The 24,605-nt window shown below is 35.7% G+C and overlaps 1 protein-coding gene across 2 annotated transcripts; it reads left to right on the top strand.

Moving 5' to 3' along the window:
* The first annotated feature begins 1,723 nt into the window (after positions 1 to 1,723).
* Positions 1,724 to 23,057, top strand: LOC113056859 (metal transporter CNNM1-like). 2 transcript variants are annotated; one of them, XM_026223764.1, is made up of 10 exons: positions 1,724 to 3,396; positions 9,293 to 9,436; positions 10,179 to 10,319; positions 12,165 to 12,334; positions 13,121 to 13,220; positions 14,693 to 14,838; positions 15,976 to 16,216; positions 17,746 to 17,850; positions 20,195 to 20,359; positions 21,601 to 23,057. In XM_026223764.1, exons 1-9 carry the CDS (start codon positions 1,953 to 1,955, stop codon positions 20,329 to 20,331), a joined length of 2,628 nt encoding a protein of 875 aa, XP_026079549.1. In that variant the 5' UTR covers positions 1,724 to 1,952; the 3' UTR covers positions 20,332 to 20,359; positions 21,601 to 23,057. The 2 variants fall into 2 exon arrangements, with proteins under 2 accessions (XP_026079549.1, XP_026079548.1); XM_026223763.1 differs by having other exon boundaries at positions 1,725 to 3,396; positions 20,195 to 20,305; positions 21,601 to 23,056.
* Positions 23,058 to 24,605: the final 1,548 nt, after the last annotated feature.

The raw sequence follows: 24,605 nt of genomic DNA, 5'->3' as shown, positions 1-24,605 counted from the left end.
TCTGTGAAAGTAATGCAATTTCCGAAAGTAATCGTAAACTGCATTGGACTAAACAACTAGGCTGCATTATATGCACGAATAATTGCATACATTTGAATTTTCTTTCTTCTTTTGATATCAGTTTTGTGTATTGTTTGTGCTGTGATTTTCCCCTTTCCTCTCACACAACAATAGAATTGCTGTTGAGTCTTTTAGTGAAACCATCCGAGCACGGCACTCCCACTGTTTCAAACAGGCTCCTAAAGGAGGTGCAACATTTCATCCAAGTGGACCATCAATGACTTATTAAGTAAAAGTTTCCTGAGCCTGCTAACTGTACTGTGAGCCCTCCCTGCAGACCGTCGACGAGGTCAAGGCTTTACATACGGGTCTCTCTGAATATCGACGAGCCGTGGGCAATAAGAGGGAGAAGAAGAAAAAAAACTCCACATATTTGTCTCTGATTTACGAGGTGGAAGCGAGTGATGCTGAGCAGACGAAAGTGGTTAGCACACACAGCCAAACATCTCCAAATTCTTCTTTTTCTCTTAGTTTTATCTTACCCATAAACTCTTCAGAATGGTGTTGTCTATCATCTGTGCCGTTGGCTGTCTGCTTGAGGCCTGGCTCCAAACACCCAAGGGATAAAAGTAAGAGTTTTTATGAGACCACAACTTATTGTTTTCACCCTGCTGCTGGCGAAGGGAGTTTTTTGACATTTCGAAATGATTTGACAAAAATCCCACAGAACGAATTTCTTGCTTTTGGAAACGAAACGGCTGGAAATGCAAATAGGTGAAGTTTGTAGCCTATTACAAAATATATGTTTTAGTATCTTATATGCCTAGATGTTTAATATCTAAAAACGTAACTGATACACACCGATGTATTCCTATACGTTTGTGTGTGTGTGTGTGTGTGTGTATTTGAATAACCTAGCCTTATAGGTTAATAAATAATAAATAAAATAAAAACTACCAGGAGACATATCTTATACTTTTATGTTGTAGTCATGTCACTATTTATGTTATATTATTTAAAGTGGTTTGCAACAATTAAATTGTTATTTCATTAGTCAAATAGAACATCACTTGTCTGTAAGTTTCCACCATGCAGTGGCGTTCAGTCATCGAAGTCAAGGCAAATTGTTATATAGTGCCACCTTGTGGCGAAGATTCGTTATGACTCGTTAACTTCTATTCCACATTAAAGTTGAGTTTGCATTGAGTTTGAATAGAATATCTGTTACCTTTTTGGACGGTAAGTAACTTAAGTATTCGCTACTTTAATTTACCTGTATTTACACAAGGACAAATATTGCATGACATTCATTAAGAATGTACAGATGATGATGATTATAATGATGATGATAATAATAATATATTTATATTTCATTAATGCAAAATTAGTGATTCAATAAAATTCAGATTTCTGATATCTTGGACTTTATGTTGCTGGTTTACTAATAAAACAATATGAGTAGAGCTTTCAATCTCCACAGGCCCAGAGACTCCCCAACCATCAGAATCTGTTAATACAAAAAAAAAAAGAGTAGGGTACTTTAATAAGAATTTTTTTAATGTTATACTTTGTTACATTTTATTACTAAACAATATTATATTGTATTGAAAATTAATTATTAAATGTAATATTAAATTTTAAAAAATACCCTTTTTAAAAAGTTCTCTATGTTTATACATCTGTTCACCGACTTCTTGGATGTACAGTGGTAAAATAAACAGAAATCGTCTCACATCATCTCTGGCTGGGTGTTTTGGCCCGTTCTTCTGCTGGACTGTAGCCTACATATTTCCTGTTTGCTCATTACAGTATCGCAGCTCTGCAAATCGTCATGACGTCACCGCGGTGTCATTTTTATTTACACGAGACTCCAGCTGTTCCACTGACTCGGCAGACAGAGTCGATGTGTGTGTCCGTGGGTGTGTGTCATTGCCACGTGATCCAGCTCGCCAATGTCCTTCTACAACCCACTCAGCATCATGGCTGCGGATGCTGCGGATGCTCTCCTCCCGCACCGCATCCCCGGACCATGCCTCCTGCCCCTGCTCCTCCTGATCGCCTCCGCTCTCCCCACACCGAGCCACGGGCTGCTGGGCTTCCGACCGGAGGACACGGGAGGAGATCTGTCCGTGCAGGACGGACTGTTGAAGGCCATAGAAGGGACGCGGTTCATGTTACGCGTGTACTATGCAGCATCACCGCAGAGGCTCAACCGGACCTTCAGCAGCGCCGGCAGCACTGCTGCGCCGTGGATCGCTTTCATAGAAGAACCGGAACCGGGGAGAGAGGGGCAGGTGCATCCCAAACGCAACTTGTGCGTGGAGGAGAGCGCCAGGAGCTCGGATATAGAGCTCCTCGGATCTTTCAAGTCAACCTCCAGCCAGAACTCCATCCTGGTGGAGCTGCTCGCCAAAGAACTGCGGAGAGGAGAGAACATCAAGTATTACTCAATGTGCGCCTTTGACGGGATTAAATGGGAGCACTACCGGACGCGCGACTTCTGGCTGGCGGTGGTAGAGCGGCCGCCGCATGCGGACGGGTGGCTACAAGCGGGTCTTTCGGTGCTGCTTCTAGCGCTTTCCGCGCTTTTCAGCGGACTGGTAATCAGCATGCTCGCGCTGGACCCGGTGGAGCTCAAAGTGCTGCAGAACAGCGGCACGGACAAGGAGCAAAAGTACGCGCACAAGATCGAGTCGGTGCGCAAACACGGCAACTACGTCCTGTGCACCTTGGTGCTGTGCAACGTGCTCACCAACACTTTCCTGGTGGTCTGGATGTGCCAGATCCTCGGAGTGACGCCCGTCTCTACTGCGGCGTGCACTTTTCTCATCTTCTTCATCGGAGAGATCCTGCCGCACTCCGTTGCGTCCAGGCACGGGCTGGCTATCGCATCCAAGACCGTGTGGCTGACCAAGATGCTGATGCTGTTGACTTTCCCCATCACATATCCCATCAGCAAACTCCTAGACAATATGCTGCACCAGGAAATAAGCAACTTCTACACCCGTGAAAAGTTGCTGGCTATGCTGAGAGTTACCGACCCGTACCATGACCTGGTGAAAGAAGAGTTGAACATCATCCAGGGAGCTCTGGAACTCAGGAGCAAAACGGTGGAAGATGTGCTGACCCCTCTCAATGACTGCTTCATGCTGGCCTCGGATGCCATCCTGGACTTCTACACCATGTCAGACGTGATGCAGAGCGGATACACTCGCATTCCTGTGTTCGAGAACGAACGGTCTAACATTGTTGATATACTGTTCGTCAAAGATCTGGCCTTTGTTGATCCAGATGACTGCACCCCGTTAAAAACCATCACTCAATTCTACAAGCACCCGCTGCACTGTGTCTTTAACGACACCAAACTGGATGCAGTGCTGGAGCAGTTCAAGAAAGGTAAGATGTTTATCTTAGGACTCCAGTTGTGTAAAGTTACAAAAAGAAAACCCGTTTAAATCAGTCTAAAAAAGGGTAATTCACACAAAAACCTTTTCTTACCCTTATTTCGCCCAAACCTGTATGCACTTCTTTTGTTCTATGTAACAAAATACATTTGAAATATGTTAATAAAACATTGGACTTAATTAAATTGAATTTGTATGGATGAAAAAAAAAACACTATTTACATTTCAAAATATCTTATTTTGCATTAAACACAGCATTATGATGTGCATACAATTAAGAATGCAAAAAAAAAAAAAAAAATGAGAGAAGATGATATATGATGACAGTTTTAATTTTTTGGTGATCTGTTCAGTAACTTCAGAGTATTGGAGAGCATATTTTATTTTGAAATTATGGAATTGTAAATGAAAATATGCTTGTTAAATCTGGTTTATAACATATAAATAATACATACATACACACACACACACACACACACAAACACACATACATATATATATATATATATATATATATATGTATATATATATATATATATATATATATATATATATATATATATTGTATGTAATAATATAATAATTACCATAAATAATTGTATGTTTACACACACACACACACACACACACACACACACACACACACACACACACATATATATATATATATATATATATATATATATATATATATATATATATATATATATATGTATATATATAAACATTTTATTTATTTACTTATTTTTGACATCATTGCACATTTAGCATCAGCACAACTTCAGCTGACATATGCAGAGAGGCCGGCAGCTGGACTCCAGTAATTTGAATTTGTTCCCATGGCAACCATTTTCATTCCGTCATCATTGCTTACTGTTCACCATAGAGTTCATATTAGTCATATTTTGACACACCTTTAGATGAAAATCTAAAAATTACTCATACCAAGCACTGACCTGTGTGGCATGCAGGGATGCATACCATTTCCTCTTGATCCTGCCCTGCACAAAGTCTACAGACAGTGATGTGATGCGTTCTGACACCTGGTATGCTATCATACTTTGGCCTCTACTGCATCACAGTGACAATTATGTAATAATTTATTTTTGAGATTGATGGTGTTTTCTATTAAGGCACACAGCAGCAACAGCAGGGTGCAGAGTGCCATAATTCAGCTGTAATGCAGTAACCTGTCAGATGTACCACTCACCCATGGTACAAGATTCACTGGATTTACCTTCCCCACAGGGCACAAATGTTCGTACGCAGTAGATTTAGTAAAGGGATCATCAACAGTATCAGTTCCATAACTGCTGTAGGAATCCAGGGCAGTTTAGGCAACGTCAAGACCAAAAATAGGATTTTCAGCACACACTGACACCACAATGCACTTTAACCCTGGATTGAGTTTAATCTTTGAGCAAGACTTGGTTTTCCACCACACAGCAGAACTGTCTGAGAGAATTCATTAAACTTAGATCTGAGGTTAAAGTTTACCTCGTGGACTGCTCTCAATCTCTTTCAGTAATCTCTCCATTTAAATTAAACTGTAAAGGATTGCATGTTGTCACTGTATTTTTTTCATGGAAATGTTAAGGTATCTTTATACACCTCTTTTATGACAGTGACCGTGGCTGTTAAAGGAATAGTTCACCCAAAAATGAAAATTTGCTGAATATGTACTCACCCTCAGACTATCCAAGATAGAGTTTGTTTCATAATCAGAACAGATTTAGAGAATCTACCTGTAGCATTACATTACTTGTTCACTGATGGATCTTCTGCAGTGAATGGGTGCCGTCAGAATAAGAGTCCAAACAGCTGATGAAAAAATGTGTGTGTTTCTATGTAATAAATCCATTACTGAAATGTTTTAACTTCAAATTGTTGATTTCAGATGACCTGAAGGTGAATAAATGTTTGTTTTTAATATTGACAATTATTCTTTTAAGCTCCAAAAATAAAATGGAAAAATAGCATGCAGTTTAGCTTTGCAAATACATCATACAGGTTTGGAACAAAATTAGGTTTAATAAATGAAGTAGTGTCTTTTTTGGGTGAACTGTCCCTTTAAATCCAAGTGCTTGTCTGTATAGAAACATCAGGGCAGATTAGCTGCAGCAGTGACCTTTTGGTCCAATCAGTGTCTCAGCTTGGGACCATATGGACAAAAAGAGCAGAGCGAAAGAGAAGAGGATCTGCTTCCTCACACTGCGAGCACCCAGCCTGTCACTCTTTGAAGCTTTTGCCTCCAGTGAACATATTACAGCAGGAATTATGAAATATGCAGGCTCAACCTTTCCCTCTACACTCAGTGAAGTAAGGCAGATGCTAAACAGCAGGTAAAGGTGAAGCTGAATAAAATGCTCTTATTCTGAAGTATGAGTTACTGAAGTGGTAAACTAAGTGTATATGTACTTTTAAAAACAGCAAAATCTATTATTCTTTTAAGCACATAAGAAATATTAAATGCTTAATTTAAAACATACATTTACAAACTGCTACTTTAACCAGTTCAACACAGCAGGTAAATTCTCCAAAAGTCTATTACTTTATTTGTCCTCTGGACCAAAAATTACAATTTAAGAATGCTTTTAACCCCACTGACTTTCATTGGGAGGAAAAAACAGAGATTTTTCAAAATATCTGCTTTTGTAAAAAATTTTTACTTTTGTGTGTACTATCCCTTTAAACATCAAAATTATTCAGACAGGCAGAGCATAAGCTGGATAAATTTAGAAACAAGAAATCACACAGGATCTGACTGATCATGATTTGGTTGGCAGTCTCCATTACTTCTCTCTGTTGTATCCTCTTGTAACTCTGCTAGTGTGTCCTATGAAGACAAAAAGCAGATAAAAATACATTTTTTAAAGAAAAAAAAAAAAAAAAAATTGGCATTTCCTTTGATGTTTGCTAGTTATTCCACTAGGGTTTATGCAGAAAATGGTGCTAAAACAAACAATCCAGAGACTTAGGTTTTGTCTGAAAATAGTTTGCTTTGCTAAAAAAAAAAAAAAAAAAAAAAAAAAAAATGGCCAGAGATAAGAGAGAAAAAAATGTCCAGAAATCTAGAAATTTAAACCACACCAGGAAATTAAAGGAAATAGTTCAGTTTCTATTCAGTTCATAAATAATCAGCTAAAATTTATGTGAAATTTTGAACTGTTGGTGGCACTAGAGAGTTATAGGGAGTTGCCACAGACTCTATCAAAGGCAAAAAATAAATACAAATAAAAATTGGTGCCTACACACCTTTAGTGCTTGGCCTCTAAAGTGTATGGCCCCTTGATTTTCAGGATCAATAGCTATATAATTACTACTCCTCAAACTGTATTGTGCATGAATAATCAGACCTTGAAGTTGTACCAGACCTAGTTTCTTTCTTCTGTGGAACATAATTATATTTTGAACAATGTTGGTAATTAAATAGTTTATGGTCCCCATTCACTTCAATAGTATGGAAAAAAATACTATGGAAGCTAATGGGCATCATAAACTGAAATTCTTCAAAATATATTTTTCCATGTTCAGATGAAGAAAGAAAGTAATGCAGGTTTGGAACAACATGAGAGGGAGTAAATGATGGCAGATGATGGCAAATAATTGCTTTAATTTTTGGATGAACTATCCCTTTAAGCTCAAATACAGGTCAAATGCTACATGAACGCTGCCCAAGAATCACAAATAAAAAGGCCTAAAACATGATTAAGAAAAAAAGCAATTGACACAGAAAATCATGCATTTATTTGCAAATGCATTTTTAGGACAAACTGTGATAATGGATCCTATTCAGAAATAATTCAGGCATTTCCTTCAGTGTTTTTCTTTCCGTTTTCAGCTACACGCTGCTTTATTTAGCTATTCCCACCATACTGCTCTGCAATGCATCACATGAGAAGAGTATAGTGCCAGCTTTAACGAGTTCATTTGCTGGCACAGCAGCTGAAGGAATCGCAGGGACATCCGCGTGGGCTCAGACTCCCTGGATCCGCGTGCATGCGTGCGCGTGTTATATAATAGCGGAGTGATGTAATGCGGTTCCCTGAACATCAGCTTTGAGGTGTATCGAGCTGAGTGCTGCATTGCCCTTGCTCCTGCAGAATTCTTCACTTCACTCAGCGTGTGCCGCCACCATAGAGACCACAGCGTGAGAGAGGCAGGCTCCTGTCCGTTAGGTTCTCTCTATCCAAAGGTTTAGGATTATGTATTTAATCATCTCCGCCTTAAATTATATTCCAGATCTGTCTGACTGATGATGATTAACAGAAATGCTAGCTGGGATGTTTCGTTTGTTCCATTGCAATTAGCTGCTGCTTGGGAATTCAATGAACAATCTTGTATAAGCACACTGATCGTGCTTCATAAGATTTTTCTTTACAATAATTTAGCTTTTTATGATTTATTCCTTACTGCTGTTCCTTTAAGATTCCAACGTAAGTGCCCTCTTTGCATGTGAAATGAGATATAGGTTTGCTGCAGCAACAAACTTCTGGTTTGCAGTTGCAGGTGCCAATATAGATTTATATTTCAATAACAGACTGTAGGCAAAGCTGCATGACATTATGAGAGATTAATTAAGCAATCTGTTGAAATGACCAGATTTCAGCTCTTAGTTAGCCTCATCATAAGGCACTGGTAAATATTAAATAGCCATTGTTAATAAATAAATGCATCTGACATTACAACACTGTGGATGTGCAGAACACGTGTGTGTGTGTGTGTGTGTGTGTGTGTGTGTGTGTGTGTTTAGTCTATATGCACACATGCACAACATGCATATGTTTATAACAATATTTTTGGAAGTCTCTTATGCTCACAAAGGCTGCATTTATTTAATCAAAAATACAAAAAAACTTTAATATTGTGAAATGTTATTATACTAACTGTTTTCTATTTTAATAGATTTTAATATAGAATTCATTTGTGACGCAAAGACGAATTTTCATTATTATTACTCCATTTGTCAGTGTCATGTGATCCTTCAGAAATCATTCTAATATGCTGTTTTGCTGCTCAAGAAACATTTCTTATTATCACTTTTCAAACAGCTGTGCTTAACATTTTTGTAGAAACCATAATATTTTTTATTTTTTTTAGAATGCCTTGATTTTATATATAAAAAAAGAACAGCATTTTATATAAATAAAAATCTGCAGTACATTGAAATTGTTTTACTGTCACTTTTGATCAGTTTAATGCATCCTTTAAAAAAAAAAAACTAAAGTGACCCTAAACTATACATAAATATACTAATATATATATATATATATATATATATATATATATATATATATATATATATATATATATATATATATATATATATATATATATATACCAAAAATGTAACATTTTGACATCATAATTATTTAATATTAAGGGAAACGTGAACTAATGTCAGAATAGCCATTAATGCCTGAGCAGCATTTTAAAGACTCAAAAATAGCAAATTCCAACAGTTTCCAGGTTTTTAGATTGCTCAGCTTCATCATCAGAGCCACAGGGCTCCCAAACCCCATTACATAACCACTCAGTGCTCTTTACATGAGGTCAGGTCTGAATCTTCAAAACTGTCATAGTTAATCTCTTCATGCTCCTTCATTTCAAGCACTCTTTATGTCATGTGACAAATCAGTTTAACAGTGCTAAAGCCTGTCTGCAACAGATATCACATACACAAGTATCCAAAGGGTAAAATAAATGGACAAGGCTTCATTTACTAAAGTTGTGTGACTATTGATTCTGCACACTTCGCCTAATAACTTGATAACTTGCACTGCAGTTTTGTTAAATTTACTTTGCATAAATGAGGGTGCATATTAAAATTAAATACCAAATGCTTATCATGCTATTATGCTCCTTTGTCTTTCTCTGGCACTGTAAAGGGAAATCTCATTTGGCTATCGTACAGAGGGTCAATAACGAAGGAGAAGGAGATCCTTTCTATGAAGTCATGGGCATCGTCACTCTAGAAGATGTCATCGAGGAAATCATCAAGTCTGAGATTGTGGACGAAACGGACCTCTACAGTAGGTTTTTACTATTTCTCTTCTTTAAATCTGGTGCACTTTTGCTTATCTTAGGCCTTTTTCTATCTTCTCATTCTTCAATATTAATGATTCAGATGAACACTCAAACACAAACTCAGTCTAATAGTGAATTATAAGAAGAATATTTCCTCTACACAGCAATTCCAGAGCATTTGTCTGAGTGAAAACCTGCCCTGATTCCTGCTGCTTCCTCATGCATAGTCGATAACACTGTGACCCTGTTGCAAATAATTATCACACTAATTGGATTCCAGAACTTGGTGTTATTGTCTTTTGGCAAAGCCTGTTCTCTGCAATTATCAATTCATTTTTAACCATGATTAACAGTGCTGACATACTGGGGGAGACTAGGGTTTTTAAGTTTTACTATGAATATTTTGTAAGTTAACTTGAAAAGTGAATTCATTTCTGTACAGACATTTACCTTAACGTCTCAACTACAGAAAAAAAAAAAAAACATAAGTTTTCTACCAAGGAAATAACTAGTTATGAATACCATCTTGACCTTTTGTGAAATCATATCCCAGTATAGCTTCAAAGTTGTCACAAAGTTGTCACAATGGGAACCTGCAATAATAGTGCAATGACAGATTATACAGGAGCAGAAAGAAGGAAATAAAGTATATTTTGCATCTCAAGCATATCATATGCTCTCACTGACTTGTTATTGGTTTGAGGTAAAACCTATCCAGTATAATGTATTGCTGTTGTGTTGTGGCAGCTGATAACCGTACGAAGAGGAGAGTGTCCCACCACGAGAGGAAACAGCAAGATTTCTCCATATTTAAACTGTCAGAGAGTGAAATGAAGGTCAAAGTCTCACCACAGCTTCTGCTCGCAACACATCGCTTTCTAGCAACAGGTAATCTCAGTTCACAGTTGTGGGAAAGAGTCAAACAGGGGCGAATCTAGAAAAATATTAATGGGGTGGCGAGAAGGGGGCAGGAATTTTTGAGGGGTGGCAACATATGGCAGACATATATATACTGAATTTAGTCAAAGTTATCACAGTTTGATGATAAATATATGTGCACACTAAAAAAAGGGCACAGGCTATCATTTACAAACTTAATCTCATGCAATCAATGTCTTGCATCTGAAACATATAAGTTCATATAAGGACTAAGTGACACCCCATAAGCACCACCACACTCACTAATGCATACAGTATGCATTGACATGTAATTAAGAGCATTATAAAAGGTTCAGTGTTATCAAAATGTCAATTTATTATACGAAACACAAGATTTTAACAGCCAATGACATTTACAAAAGGGGAGACTCAACTGATTTTCTGCTTTTTAGTGTTAATCACCAACTCAACCAGTCAAGAGCTACATTTAACCTCAGATGTTATATGAATATGGTCCCTGAAGCATAGGTTTTATTAGCTGACAATAATAATAAATAAATAAACATTATAGGCACAAATACAAATGTACTTTTAGAAATTGTTTTTAAAAATATGGTGTTATTGTTTTGGCAAGCTTAAATTAAAACTTCTATGAAAACTTGTGTGATATTCCTTTAAAATAATGTTTTAGTATATATATATATATATATATATATATATATATATATATATTAAGTATATTTTAATGAGGTGCGAGCGGTCTCGAGTGCTGGGAGAATGGAATTTTTTTTTTTTTTTGAGCAACTGGGATGGTGCCCCCTCTGAGAGTTGGTGCCTTATTCTGCGTGTAGGGAGCGATGGTACTGAACACCTTTACTATTACACTAGTCCCTATTGAGCTTTGATTAAATGCTCTACTTTTGATTTATTCATAAAAAATTGCCGAATTCCGTGACGTTCTGCTTTATACAGCAAGTTTTATACCATTTCCGCGATTCAATCCCTGTAGCTTTTCAAACACAAACGGGGTGAATCTAAGAATGAACGTGTGAAAGTTCTGACACAAAACGAAGTTGTTAGGTATCCTCATGCTTTTTAAAAGTGGTTAATTATGTTTGACAGGTGCAATATTTGAAAATCGAAAATTATTAACTTATTTTTTTAATTACATTTATATCTGAATATATGTTCGCAGTTCGGAGTGGGTTCGCAAATCATTTGAGTCAGTTCGGGAGTTCGGAGCGGGATCGCGAATCATTTGAGTCAGTTCGGGAGTTCGGAGCGGGTTCGCGAATCATTTGAATCAGTTCGGGAGTTCGTAGCGGGATCGCGAATCATTTGAGTCAGTTATGGGGATCGCGAATCATTTGAGTCAGTTTGGGAGTTCAGAGCGGGATCGCGAATCATTTGAATCAGTTCGGGAGTTCGTAGCGGGATCGCGAATCATTTGAGTCAGTTATGGGGATCGCGAATCATTTGAGTCAGTTCGGGAGTTCAGAGCGGGATCGCGAATCATTTGAATCAGTTCGGGAGTTCGTAGCGGGATCGCGAATCATTTGAGTCAGTTATGGGGATCGCGAATCATTTGAGCCAGTTTGGGAGTTCAGAGCGGGATCGCGAATCATGGACATTAGAATTTGAAATTTTAAGAAACTGAGAGTTGTTTTAGGTTTAAAACACATACAGTTCAAGACCAAAAGGACGTGTTCACATTAATTTGATAATCTAGTGCATCTACTCATTTGGTGCAACATTGCAAATCATCAGCAAATGATGAAGGATCAGAATGCTGCAGTTTCATTGTCAGTATCATGAATGTGTTTATTATTCTCTCTGTTCTCTTTATTTCGGTAGAAGTAGAGCCTTTTAAGTCGACGCATCTCTCAGAGAAGATCCTCTTGCGGTTGATAAAGCACCCAAGCGTGGTGCAGGAACTCAAGTTTGATGAGAAAAACAAGCGATCACCAAAGCACTACCTCTTCCAGCGTAACAAGCCTGTGGATTATTTCATCCTCATATTGCAGGTAAAGTACTACAGGTTTTAAAATACATTCTGAAAGTCATTATAAATAAATGATACAAAAAAAAAAAAATAGTAAAAACTTTTTTTTCAAATTGTTATGCAGATAAAGTAATTTATGATACAATTATATTACATATATTATACATTATATTACTTATAATAAAATATAGCTTTTTAACTATTGGCCCCTGCTGTAAGTGGAGAAAAATGCTGTATTCATCAGTTTTAATATAAATATTTTAATTAAATAATACAAATATTACATTTGTATATTTTTGTAACAAATATTTGTTATGCTAATTAATTTATAGAAAAAAAAGAAAATTCATGACAAATTTATAGTGCATTAATAAAGAGCTTTTTTTTTTTTTTTTTACTTTTGAACCAATGCTGTAAGAGGAAAAAAAAAAATGTATTATTGCAAATTGAGAAAAATAACTAGTTTTATTAAATAATATATTATGAAAAATTATTTCAAAATGGTTTTGTTAATTAATTAATTACAAAATTATACTACATTAATGAAATGCAAAATAAAAGCTGTCACTATTGGACCTCACTGTAGGGTGAGAAAATTTTTATTTATTTAATATAGATTAGATATTTGTTCAAAGTTCAAACTCTTATGCTAATCAAATTATGTATGGCAAAATTATATTACATTAACTGCATGCAAAATAAAAGAATTTTCACTTTTGGAAATCACTGTAAGTGGAGAATTTTTTTGTCAGTTTTCATAATTGCAAACTCAATTTTAAATATGTGAACCATCTCTCTCTGTCTGCAGGGTCGAGTGGAGGTAGAGATCGGTAAGGAGGGACTAAAGTTTGAAAATGGGCCATTTACATACTATGGCTTACCTGCTATCATGACCATCCTACCCACAGGTTTGTTTGCTGATTCAGTATTTGCCAGAATTCATCACTGGAGCTGAACAGAGCCTCATTAAATAAATCAACCTGAGTTTCCAGAATATCTCAAGCAAGGTTTCCCTGCAGTAAAAATATTAATAAGCAATTGAAAAACTCTGAGAGGCGTTGAGCGTGGAGCATATGTGACCCCTCTAGCAACGCTCTCCAGAGATAATTAAGGGAGCAAATCTAAATAGAGCGGCTATGTTAATCTTAGGAGAGTAGAGTCGGGTAATTACAGCAGGAGAGAAACTCTCATCTGTCCACTCAAGCAAAACGGCACATTATTATATAAGGATGAAAATCTCATAAGCTTAGCATCATGAAAATGTAAAAATAACTTAAAGGATGGAGCCTTTAGCTCTTGTTGAAGAGATTAATTCAGAATGAATGTGCATTAAATGTAAGCTAAGTGTCTGTGTTATATAGTCTGTCTCTCTGGTTAGGGTTTTCTCTGTGATATAGACACAGAAAGAAAAAATGCAAACACATACTATATACCAACATACTACATCCAGGACTTTAGCATCTGCTAATGAGATATAGGACATCTACATGGACACAGAGATTCTGTGTATGGCATATTGTTTATTTGTTCATGGTTGTACACACAACACTAAAAGTTTTCCTACTTTTTGGCATTTCATATCCTGTTTTTAACATGTATTTTGCCACAATTTAACAGTTAAAAACAGTACAAAATAATAAAAAAAATAATAATAATACTTTGAGAAGCAGTATTGTATATATAATATATATACTTCTTTCCAGAGAATGTATCTTTAATAGGAGAGCATTTTGTCTTACTGCACTGGAAGAATGTTTCAGATATTTTTATGCATAAACATTAAAAAACAAAATAAAATAAAAATCTGCCAAACGTGCAATACAAAAGACAAGATAAACCTAATTTCAGGATACTATGTGAGAAAACTAATTACAGTATCTAATGCAGTGTTTAAATTCAAGTAGGATTTTTTAATATTTATTAAAAATATAATAAAAGCCCACTTTTGCAGTGAATAAGTAAGCCTGAAGTTGTGTCCATTTAGCTGAATTTCGAATATATAAGTGCATTTAGTCCAAATTTGTACTGAATTTATATAAAAAGCACACTATAGGGATTTTTTGTCCTCATTAAAAAAAGACATTTAAAAATGTAAATCTAAAATAATCTCTACTATGAAACTGTTTCTAAAGTACAAAATTTTGGTTCAAGGATTTTTTTTTTTTTAAATTAAAACTCATTAAGAGCTCACTTTTGCAGTGAATGAACAAGTCTAATCAAGTTGTGTACATTTGGCATAATTTTTGAATTTGTAAGCAGTCCATCTCAACATATATGTATATAAATATATATAGTAAGTAGACTCTCAATATGCTAGGTAAAGAACATTTTTATATTTAAAGCAATAATCAACTGAATGAGTTCTACTGGTGTGATCCAGTCCACAGATCACCGTCCCGGAGCAGCGGTCTCAATCATTCAGATACTACAATCCACGGAGGCAGTCTGGGTCAACTGAGCATCAGCGGAGGACCGTATTTACCAGACTATTCAGTTCGCCAGCTCACAGACCTACAGATCATTAAGGTAAACTTGACATGCTGAAAAAGCTGGATGAGGGGACAATTCAAGGTCATGTTAGGGTTCATACCCCAATATTAAAAGAAATTAGTATTGTATTTTTATTTAATATTTTTGACTTAAATTACTGTAATGCTGAAAGAGAACTTGATTCTCATTATGGTAATGAAAAAATCCTGTCTACATACATTATTCTTTTTCCTCCCCTTTTATTTTTTTTTCAATATTAAAATAATACATAATTTTTTTTTACTACATTAAGATTTTCTTTAAAAATATTGATCAGAATTAAATTCAATATGACCATAATTACGATTGTAATTTCCATTTAAATAATTACTGACAGTGCGCACAAGGAAAAAGCATAAAAGCATATGTTAATTTATAATTTTAACATTTTTGTTTTATTTTTGCATTAAACATTTAAAGTAAATCTGATTAAAAACATGTGCAATTTAGATATAATATATTTTAATATAATTTAGACAATGCAACATTTACCTTTAACTCATGGCTCCCAGTCATTTTCTATTTCTGGCTATTTCTTTATTAAAAATATAGTCTTTTTTTATTGATTTGTATGTAAAAATGTCCCAGATCCAATTTTTTTTTAGGCTGATCCAAGGACTCCCATTGAGTTTTTATTTTTCGGTGTTGTTTAGCTTTGCTCCACAAGTGCCAAAGTACCGTATTTTTCGGACTATAGGTCGCACTTTTTTCATAGTTTGGCTGGTCCTGCGACTTATAGTCAGGTGCGACTTATTTATCAAAATTAATTTGACATGAACCGAGAGAAATGAAACAAGAGAAAACATTACCGTCTACAGCCACGAGAGGGCGCTCTATGCTGCTCTGTGTTCCTGTACTCTATCACTGAGCAGCATAGAGGCTCGTGGCTGTAGACGGTAATGTTTTCTCTTGGTTCTTAATAAATTTATAGTCCAGTGTAACTTATTACTTGTTATTTCCTCGTCATGATGTATTTTTTGACTGATGCGGCTTATACTCAGGTGCGACTTATAGTCCGAAAAATACGGTAGATACTTTTTAATAATATTATAGAATTTTTATGTAAACAATAACATTAACATTACATGTTAAAACTCAAATAGAATTATGAGATGTCTATGCTATTCTTTCCAGATCACTCGTAACCATTATCAGAATGCTCTGACAGCTACACGCATGGACAGCTCTCCGCAAACCCCAGACGCAGAGAGTCATGCGCCCGGGGAGAGAATGACAATCCCTGAGACACGCTCCAACAGCATCGCCCTTCCTCTGACAGAACCACGGCCCTGTCTGACCCGATTCCACCAGCACAGCCACCTCTACAGACGGCCAGACAGCACCAGCACCCTTAATGAGAGGAACCGCATCGTCCGTGAGTGCATGCGCTTCTCATTTATAGCATCTTTCTTGGGTTCTCTTGGTCATTTTCCAGGCAGCAAGTGAATAATAAAACAGTTTGACATGAAAGCACTGAAATACATTTCTTCGGAAGGTTAAATACACTCAAATATAACCATAACATATCAATGTTGTCTGTCACTGCAATCTTTGGGGAAAGCGAGGATGTAGATAATCTATGTTTGAAATTAGGACGTTTCTCACAGCTTCCAAATGCAAGACAAGACAGATGGTCGAACTCTAATCCTCTTACTAAAACTAATCAGACTTTGTGTGAAAAAGTGGAACTCTGATTCTTAAGCTAGAATTCACTTAGTTCAGTTTCCTCTAATAAATGAGGCCTGTACTAAAGCGTACACAAGATCAAATGCAGGGTAATCAAATTACACTGTTATACAATATCATATCAATGTTTGCATTTATATGAAATGTCACTGTAAATATTTAATACACTTTGCATGCAATACAGATTACAACTTGATACGACAGCAGTTTCTCAACCAGAGTCATTAATCAAAACCTCCATGAAATTATAACGGTTTTGCATTTTGTCAAAATTTGCTAGTATGAGGTTATTTGAAGTCAAGCGTAAAACAGCCAAAATATTTACGTTTTTTTTTTCCTTAACTAAAAAATGTACCACACATATTACATAATCTTTATTATAATTGAATGTAGACTTTACATTTATTTACAACTGTACTTTTCATTTAAATAATAGTAAAAATGCTAGTTATATAAGATATATCATTTTTTGTACACGTTTATTACATTACCAATGCACAATGTGCTTTTTTAAAGAAACATAAATATCTTTATCCAGCAAATCTTTAAAATATCGTGTGACATGAGATGACGAGATGACAAAGATTCGGGTTGTTTATTTTTGTCTTCTAACATGAAAACATCTCACAGTCTGAAATACCACATGCCACCAATCAAATGATATAACAGTAATCAGACAGCAGCAAAAATACAAAATAAGCAATTTATTTTACCATCCACATCTTGATCATGACCGCAGGCCTCGTCATCAGGATCTTCTCCCTCAGATCTTGACTCAGAGAGACATAGTCGTAATCCAAAAACAAATTCAGAATCATTTTCTTCTTCATCGCTCGGGAATGAGTGAGAAATATTCCATGGTTCATTGTAAAGAGTCTTCATTGAAAAAAACTGTGGTTAATCTCTGGTTGTCATGAAAATTAAAGGCTACTGGTTGTTTTAGAAAAGGTCAATGCCTTCAATACATCCACCACAACTTCCTGTTTCAATAACAATTGTGCCTGCATTGATAATTGCATACTAGCTTTATATTGCAGAAATAGTACGAGTAATGTGCTAATATGCTGTTTCATATGTCAACGCAGGTCAGAAAATTGTGTTTGGTTAATCCGTTTCATTTTTATGTCAAAAGACATGCATAGTGCTACAAACTCTGTCTCCTGTCTTGTTTATTTCCTGTGTGGTCATCTGACTCTGGCTCTCTGGCTCCCCCTGTAGGAAGTAAGTCCGATGGACAGAAGAGCCCCAGTGACTCCGTGTTCCTGCGTATGGATAACACCCCATATATAAGAGACACTCGTGTGGAGAGAAAAGAAGGAACTGGTGGGTGAACTGACGGATGATTTCTGAAGCCAAACTATGACATCATTTTATGCACCGATATACAGTGTTTACTTCAGTCTAAAAATGAATAGAAAAGCTGCTAAAAACTAAATCAAAAGAAGAGACCGGCATTGGGTGAACATACATCACTGTAGAAACTGCACTTTTTGAAATACAAAAATATATTTTTGATGTTATTTTATTTGTAATTTTTTTCCCACCTTCATGCCATTTCAAACCTGTATGCTTTCAACGGACACACAATGAAAATTTGTTAAGAATATTCTTATTTTTATTAATATTTTCAAAGTCATTTTACATTTTTGTTTCTCAAGCAACTACAGTCATGCCCAAAAATATGGACAGCCTTGGTAAATATGATAAAAGGAGTCTGTGAAAATTAATATGCATAGTTAATCCTTTTGATCTTTAAAAAATTCACAAAAACCTAACCTTTCATTGGGTAATAAGAATTTAAAGTGGGGGGAAATATCATTATGAAATAATGATAAGGACACCCCTATAAATTCTTATGAGTAAAATAACTCTGAAGTATATTCCCATTCATATTCAACAATTTTGAGTACTCCAGGGTGATTATGAACATGAAATTATCCAGCCACTGCTTCCTGTTTCACAGAAATATAAATAGCGGGGAAACAAAGCCCAAATGCCCTTAATCATCCATCACAATGACAAAAACCAAAGAATATATTTCTGATGTGCAGCAAAAGATAATTGAGCTTCACAAATCAGTGAAGTGGCTTTAAGAAAAGAGCTAGAGCAGTGAAAATCCCCATTTCCACCATCAGGGCAATAATTAAGAATTTCCAATCAACAGAAAATGTTACGAAACTGCCTGGAAGAAGACATGTGTCTATATCGTCCTAATACATGGTGAGTAGGTCAGTTTGAGTGGCTAAAGACTCTCCAAGGACAAACAGCACCTACATCAACACATGTTGTTTAGGAGGATTTCAAGAAAAATTTAGCTTTTTAGCAGCAATCACTCAAGATGGGTTTGGTGAACACAGAGAAAAACGTACCCCATGTGTACAATGAAATATACAGCTGTATTTTTGATGTTGTGGGCCTATATTTCTTCTGGAGGTCCTGGACATCTTGTTTAGACACATGGCATCATGGATTCTATCAAATACCAACAGATAAAACAAATCAGTAAGTGACTGACTCTGTTAGAAATCTTATAATGGACCATGCTTGGATCATTCAACCGTACAATAATCCAAACACAAACCTCAAAAACAATACAGAAATAGCTCAAAACCAAGCTTCTGCTGTAGCCTTTCCAGTCCTCTGACCTGAACCCTACAGAAAATGAGAGGAGTGAACTGAAGAGGAGAAGCACCAACATTGAGATGGGAATCTAAAGGGTCTGAAGTGATTGGAGATGAAGGAATGGTCTCTGATCCCTTGTCAGGTGTTCTCTAACCTCGTCAGGCATTATAGGAGAAAATGTAGACCTGTTAAACTGGCAAATGGAGGTTTAAAAAAGAATTCAATAAAAGGGTGTCCTTAATTGTGGCCAATGTGTATTAGAGAAAAACATTTATTTCATAATGATATTAACCCTCCATTTAAAATTCTTATTATCCAATGAAAGGTTCAATTATTGTGATTTTTGTAAATAAAAGATCAGCCTTTTTAATTCATTTTCACAGCCTTCTTTGATCATATTTACCAAGGGTGTCCATATTTTTGGGGATGACTGTATATGACTTCAAGACTTCAGAATATAGTTTTTAAAACTGTAATACCCTATAATTATACCTTAAAAGGTTCCTAAAGATTCTTCAAAATATCTGTATGTCTTTAGAAGTAACAAATAAAGCATACAAGTTGCAAAATGGCCTAAGGGTGTATAAACAAAGCCTATTCCTTTAAGAAGGGTGGTGGTCTGCTCTCTGACTAAAAGCACCCCAACTTTCAAACACTGGAGTGGCTGTTTGACAGCGAGCGAGACGTTTGACAGACTGCAGGGAGAGGAAATGCATGGGCTCTAGTCTCTGTTTATACGACCTGCAAAGGAATGTTGACATCAGGCTAGAACTGTCCAGTTCAGCTCTGCTTGTTATGACTGGAGGTTAACAGGGAAGACTAAATCAAGAAGAGAAGGGAAGGGAAGGGAAGCAAAGAGAAGAGAAGAGAAGAGAAGAGAAGAGAAGAGAAGAGAAGAGAAGAGAAGAGAAGAGAAGAGAAGAGAAGAGAAGAGAAGAGAAGAGAAGAGAAGAGAAGAGAAGAGAAGAGAATAACCAATGACTTTCCAGTTCAGTTTGTCATGTGATCCTAGCATCTTTGTCATAGTGTGTCCGATCTATTTCAGATGCGACGGCCGTTCCCATGGAGACGGACCTGTCTACATCCCAGCTCATCAGCTCTCACTCTCTGGGTGCCTCGGATGAGAACCTGGGGAAAAAACTGCTCCGGAAACTCAGTGTGTATCAGATGCCAAGCACCTGACTGAAACGCAAATTTGTGAATCTGCCCAGTAATGACACGACACCTGCGTTTACGGCTGCACACACACACACACACACACACCTGCTTTTAGTCTGCATTTTCAAATTCCATCTGTTTCCTAGCAACAAGCCAGACAAACTGCAGCCCACACTATTGTTTAATACAAAAAAGAACATTGTGATTTACGCAAGTAGGGCATATTTCTGGGTCAGCAGCCTTTGTTGCTTCTGGAAAAACAGTTTTATCAAGAAATCATTCCTGCTGGTGCTCTGGTAAAGCTTTCTGACTAGTTTAACCAACTAGACTCGGCAACCATCATCGGTTCAATTATGTTTCTTACTTCATTTATGCATTTAAATTAAATTTAAATTAAATAAAAAATTACATTTATGCATTTAGCAGACGCTTTTATCCAAAGCGACTTACAGTGCATTCAGGCTATCAATTTTTACCTATCACTTACACTTTTATACAGCAATTCAAATTGTAAAATTTGAAGTATATACCTTGGTGGAAAGCAAACTTGAGGAAAGCAAACGTATAACTTACAAACTAATAGATTCTAAAGTTACATTTGGTGTATTTTCAATATACTTTGAGCTTTCTTTATATATAGATATATTTAGATATTATATAAATGATTTATGTATCAACATTTTCTTAATTATTATATTAATTAAATACATAATATAGAATATCAATATATCAATTATTTTTTCCAAATCTGTATTTTGTTTATTCTTTCTTGAAAGTCTAAAAAACCTTAAACCTTGAAAACCTTGAAAGGGCTTTTCAACAATTTTTCAAACATGATTACAGTTAGAGTGTATTAAAGAAGTACATTTAGTAAATTAATTTAAAATCCAGTATATATGGATATACTATTTAATATTTAATGTTATTTTTATTTTATTTTAAATATGCATTTGTCAAGCTAACATTCAAAGTACTGAGAAACCTTGGTTTAATAAAATAATAAAAATAAAGTGGTTATGTGATTTTCAATTGATTTGATTCTTACATTCAAATTCAAATTGCAATTCTGTTTCCCATTTCAGTTCAAATTTAATTCAAATTCAGGACTTGTATTGAAATTTGAAGAGCATCTGAATGGTGCACAACCCTGCCAGAAATGTGTCCTATTTGTTGAATAACAGTCGTAATCAATTTTTATCACTTATTCAGGCTTATCAGTTGACAACCTTTTTACTTCAAATATTCAGGTCAGTTCAAAACTAGGCATTTTACATTTCACTTTCTACTCTCTAGGCAACAAAAAAAGAAAGAAGTCTTGTGATGGAGATAAACCTTTGGAAGACAATCCTGAACAATCACAGGTGAAGACCTAGCATTCATTGTAAGGGTTTGCTTCTCCCACAAATGTGAAATCTTCTGCAGCCCTCCTCTGGATCCTGAGTGAGAGAAAGCACAACCCAGTGTACAATGACCACCACAACAGATGTAGCATCAGAAAACCTTGCCTTCAGGAATATAATGTTACAACAAACCTGAAATATACAACATCCAGCAAGACACATGTTTTCTTTCATTGACGAGATGCTACATAAACGTTGATATACTACAGTTTTGATGGCGGTTTATGATGATGTCATCTCCAGTCACTGTGGTAATGACATTGTGACCTCTGACCCCGGGCAAAGCCAGCAAGCACAAGCCTGGAGACCTGAAGCCAACCATTTGAATAATGAGAGGGCATAACCTTTAGTATGTCTAAAAATATGGTCATCTTTCAGTAGAAACAAGGTGTTTATTGTGTGATTTTCTATCATATTTAGTGAGAGGTATTTGTCAGGCTGTGCCTGGAATTTAATCAAGATATCAGAGGCAGATTTGAGACAGATCAGACCCATTTATTTCATATTCTGTTGAATAGCTGAGATGTTGACAGAGAAAAAATACCTATATTAGGAAAAGTGCTGTCAGAGTCTTTTTTTTTCTTCTATTTTCTGTGTTTAAAGTATGGCTATTTTATGTTGATTTCTTATCATTTTGCTTTAAGTTTTGCACTTCTGTTCGGCTGAGAGCACAGGGTACAAAGAGATATGGCTTTTTATTTCTTTCTAGCTATTTTTGGCCATATTCAGTAGTTTTTAAAAAATAGTGTGAGATGCCAGTGCTAATGGTCTAAGCACATATATTTGAAGATAGATTTATTTGTTTAAAAATAATAACATTTATTATATCGGCATGCTTTTCTCAAACAGCAGTGTTATTATTGTTATTATTAGAACAACATTGTGTTTACTGTATGAAATATAGATATTTAGGACATGCGCAAGCCATAACTTGAACAAACTTGAAGCATTGATACTAAAATGTCACCTCAGATAGATATATATATATATGAAAATAATAAGCAATATCCAAAACATGCAAGAAGCCTATAGTATTTATTTATTTTGAGCCCTTTTGAAAATGATAGAATATTTAGTAATTTATTGCAACATGCTGAAAATCTCACCCACGTTTCCTTTCATAAGCATGCTGCTGTGTAAATTTAATCTTCAAGCTTCATACCTCCTGTAAATTAGAGCCTTTTTAAATGGCATTCATACTACCATTCAAAAGTCTGAGGCCAGTAAGATTTTTTAAAGGAATTAATACTAATTAGTTAATAAGAATATGCTTTAAATGGATTTAAAAAAAGTTTCAGGAAATATATTTTATAATGTCAAAAATGATTTTTAATAATTAAAAATTAATAATAAGAAGAAATGTTTTTCGAGCACCAAATCAGCATATTAGTATGATTTCTGAAAGATTCTGTGACACTTAAAACTGGACAAATGATGCTGAAACTTAAGCTTTGCATCAGAGAAATTAATTACATTTTAAAGCATATTTAGAGAGAAAACAGGTATTTTTAATTTGTAATAATATTTCACAGTATTAGGGTTTTTACTGTATTTTCAGTCAAATAAATGCATACTTAGTGGGTATATAAGAGACCTTTTTCATAAACAAAAAATCTTACTGACCTCAAACTCTTAACCGGAAGAGTATCAGAAAAATATCTGAGCTTCCATCACTGGTTCACTGCCATGACTTTCCCAGCATGCCGTCTTCATGACAAACTAACCAATCAGCCCATCCCTGCCAACAACGGGTCACATGATTACATTATGCCAGGGGATTATACATAGGATGTGTTTTGCATGAAAGGCTGTTTTTTACTGAGTATGTCGAGTTAATACCTCTCTCCTGCATGCACGCAGCAGACACTGGTGAAATGTAGAGACTGTTGGGCCACAAGCGAGACTCTTTTTGCCTCTATGCTAACAGTGTCCCTACCACACCACCAGGAAGTCGAACACAGAAAGCACAAAGACTCAGGCTGGAAACCACTGGATGTCTGTTTCTTTCCCCTTGATATTTATCCCTATATTGAATAGCAATAACCAAGCTAGTCCCTTTTATAAAGTTGCTTTGCATCTTGATGATCTGGAGTGAACTGAATGTGCCTGATTGCTTTCAGGTCACAAGGACACTTTGTGTTGTGTAATACTGTGAGCTAAAGTCACTGTACAGAGAGCACATGCTGACGGGAAAAGACAGAAAGAAGAGAGGGGCAGCACTTTTAATGTCACTGTGCTGCATTGCAGGGTGGGCTGAGTGACGCATGGTGACGTCTGGTTCAACCCCTCCAAACAAACACATGCACTGATTGACTCAGCTGCTTCCAGTGAAACGACACATTCAATGATGTGTATATTTAAGCCTTAATCTGTGGGTATTTGCTAAAGACGTTTAGAAAATCCTCTCCAGCTTTCACTCTCTGTACAGTGAGTTGGCCGAAGGATAGATATATGTTTCTACAGAGTTTACAAAGACTTCTATTTGAAAACACCTGCTGAATTGTGTATGACTTTACAAAAAAAAAATATGCTCTGATTATATAAGGATATATATATAAAGAAAATGTCAAATGTTCTAAGTATTGATGTGGTATATTAGAATAAGAAGTACCACTGACCTCCCAATAAATTAAGATTTGACTCAAATTTGTCTTGGAAAACATAATTTTTGTTCAAATGCAGTAAATGAACACTTTTAAGCAATATAGCCACACCAAAGGTTTATTATGGTGTTCCTGAGCTCATAGTTGTTATGGAGGATTCGTATCAAAAAATGTCACTTTCATTGAAAATAAAGTTTCATTGAGGTCTAACTACTGCTCGACTATTTCAGGATGATAACCTTTGCTGGGTGATATTTTATGGGGGAACACATTCTTTGAATATGCTTATCATAAA

Source organism: Carassius auratus, chromosome 38, assembly GCF_003368295.1.
Source record: "Carassius auratus strain Wakin chromosome 38, ASM336829v1, whole genome shotgun sequence".
Taxonomy (NCBI): Eukaryota; Metazoa; Chordata; class Actinopteri; order Cypriniformes; family Cyprinidae; genus Carassius; species Carassius auratus.
The sequence above is the reverse complement of the archived record's forward strand: the minus strand, read 5'-3'. Positions and strand labels throughout refer to the sequence as shown.

Bases quoted from the DNA above. Each gene is read 5' to 3' on its own strand.
- LOC113056859 (XM_026223763.1), top strand. From the start codon at position 1,953: ATGTCCTTCTACAACCCACTCAGCATCATGGCTGCGGATGCTGCGGAT. The intron at 13,221-14,692 runs GTTTGTTTGCTG...GGTGTGATCCAG, and splicing joins CATGACCATCCTACCCACAG to TCCACAGATCACCGTCCCGG. The intron at 20,306-21,600 runs GTGTGTATCAGA...TCTACTCTCTAG, and splicing joins AAAACTGCTCCGGAAACTCA to GCAACAAAAAAAGAAAGAAG.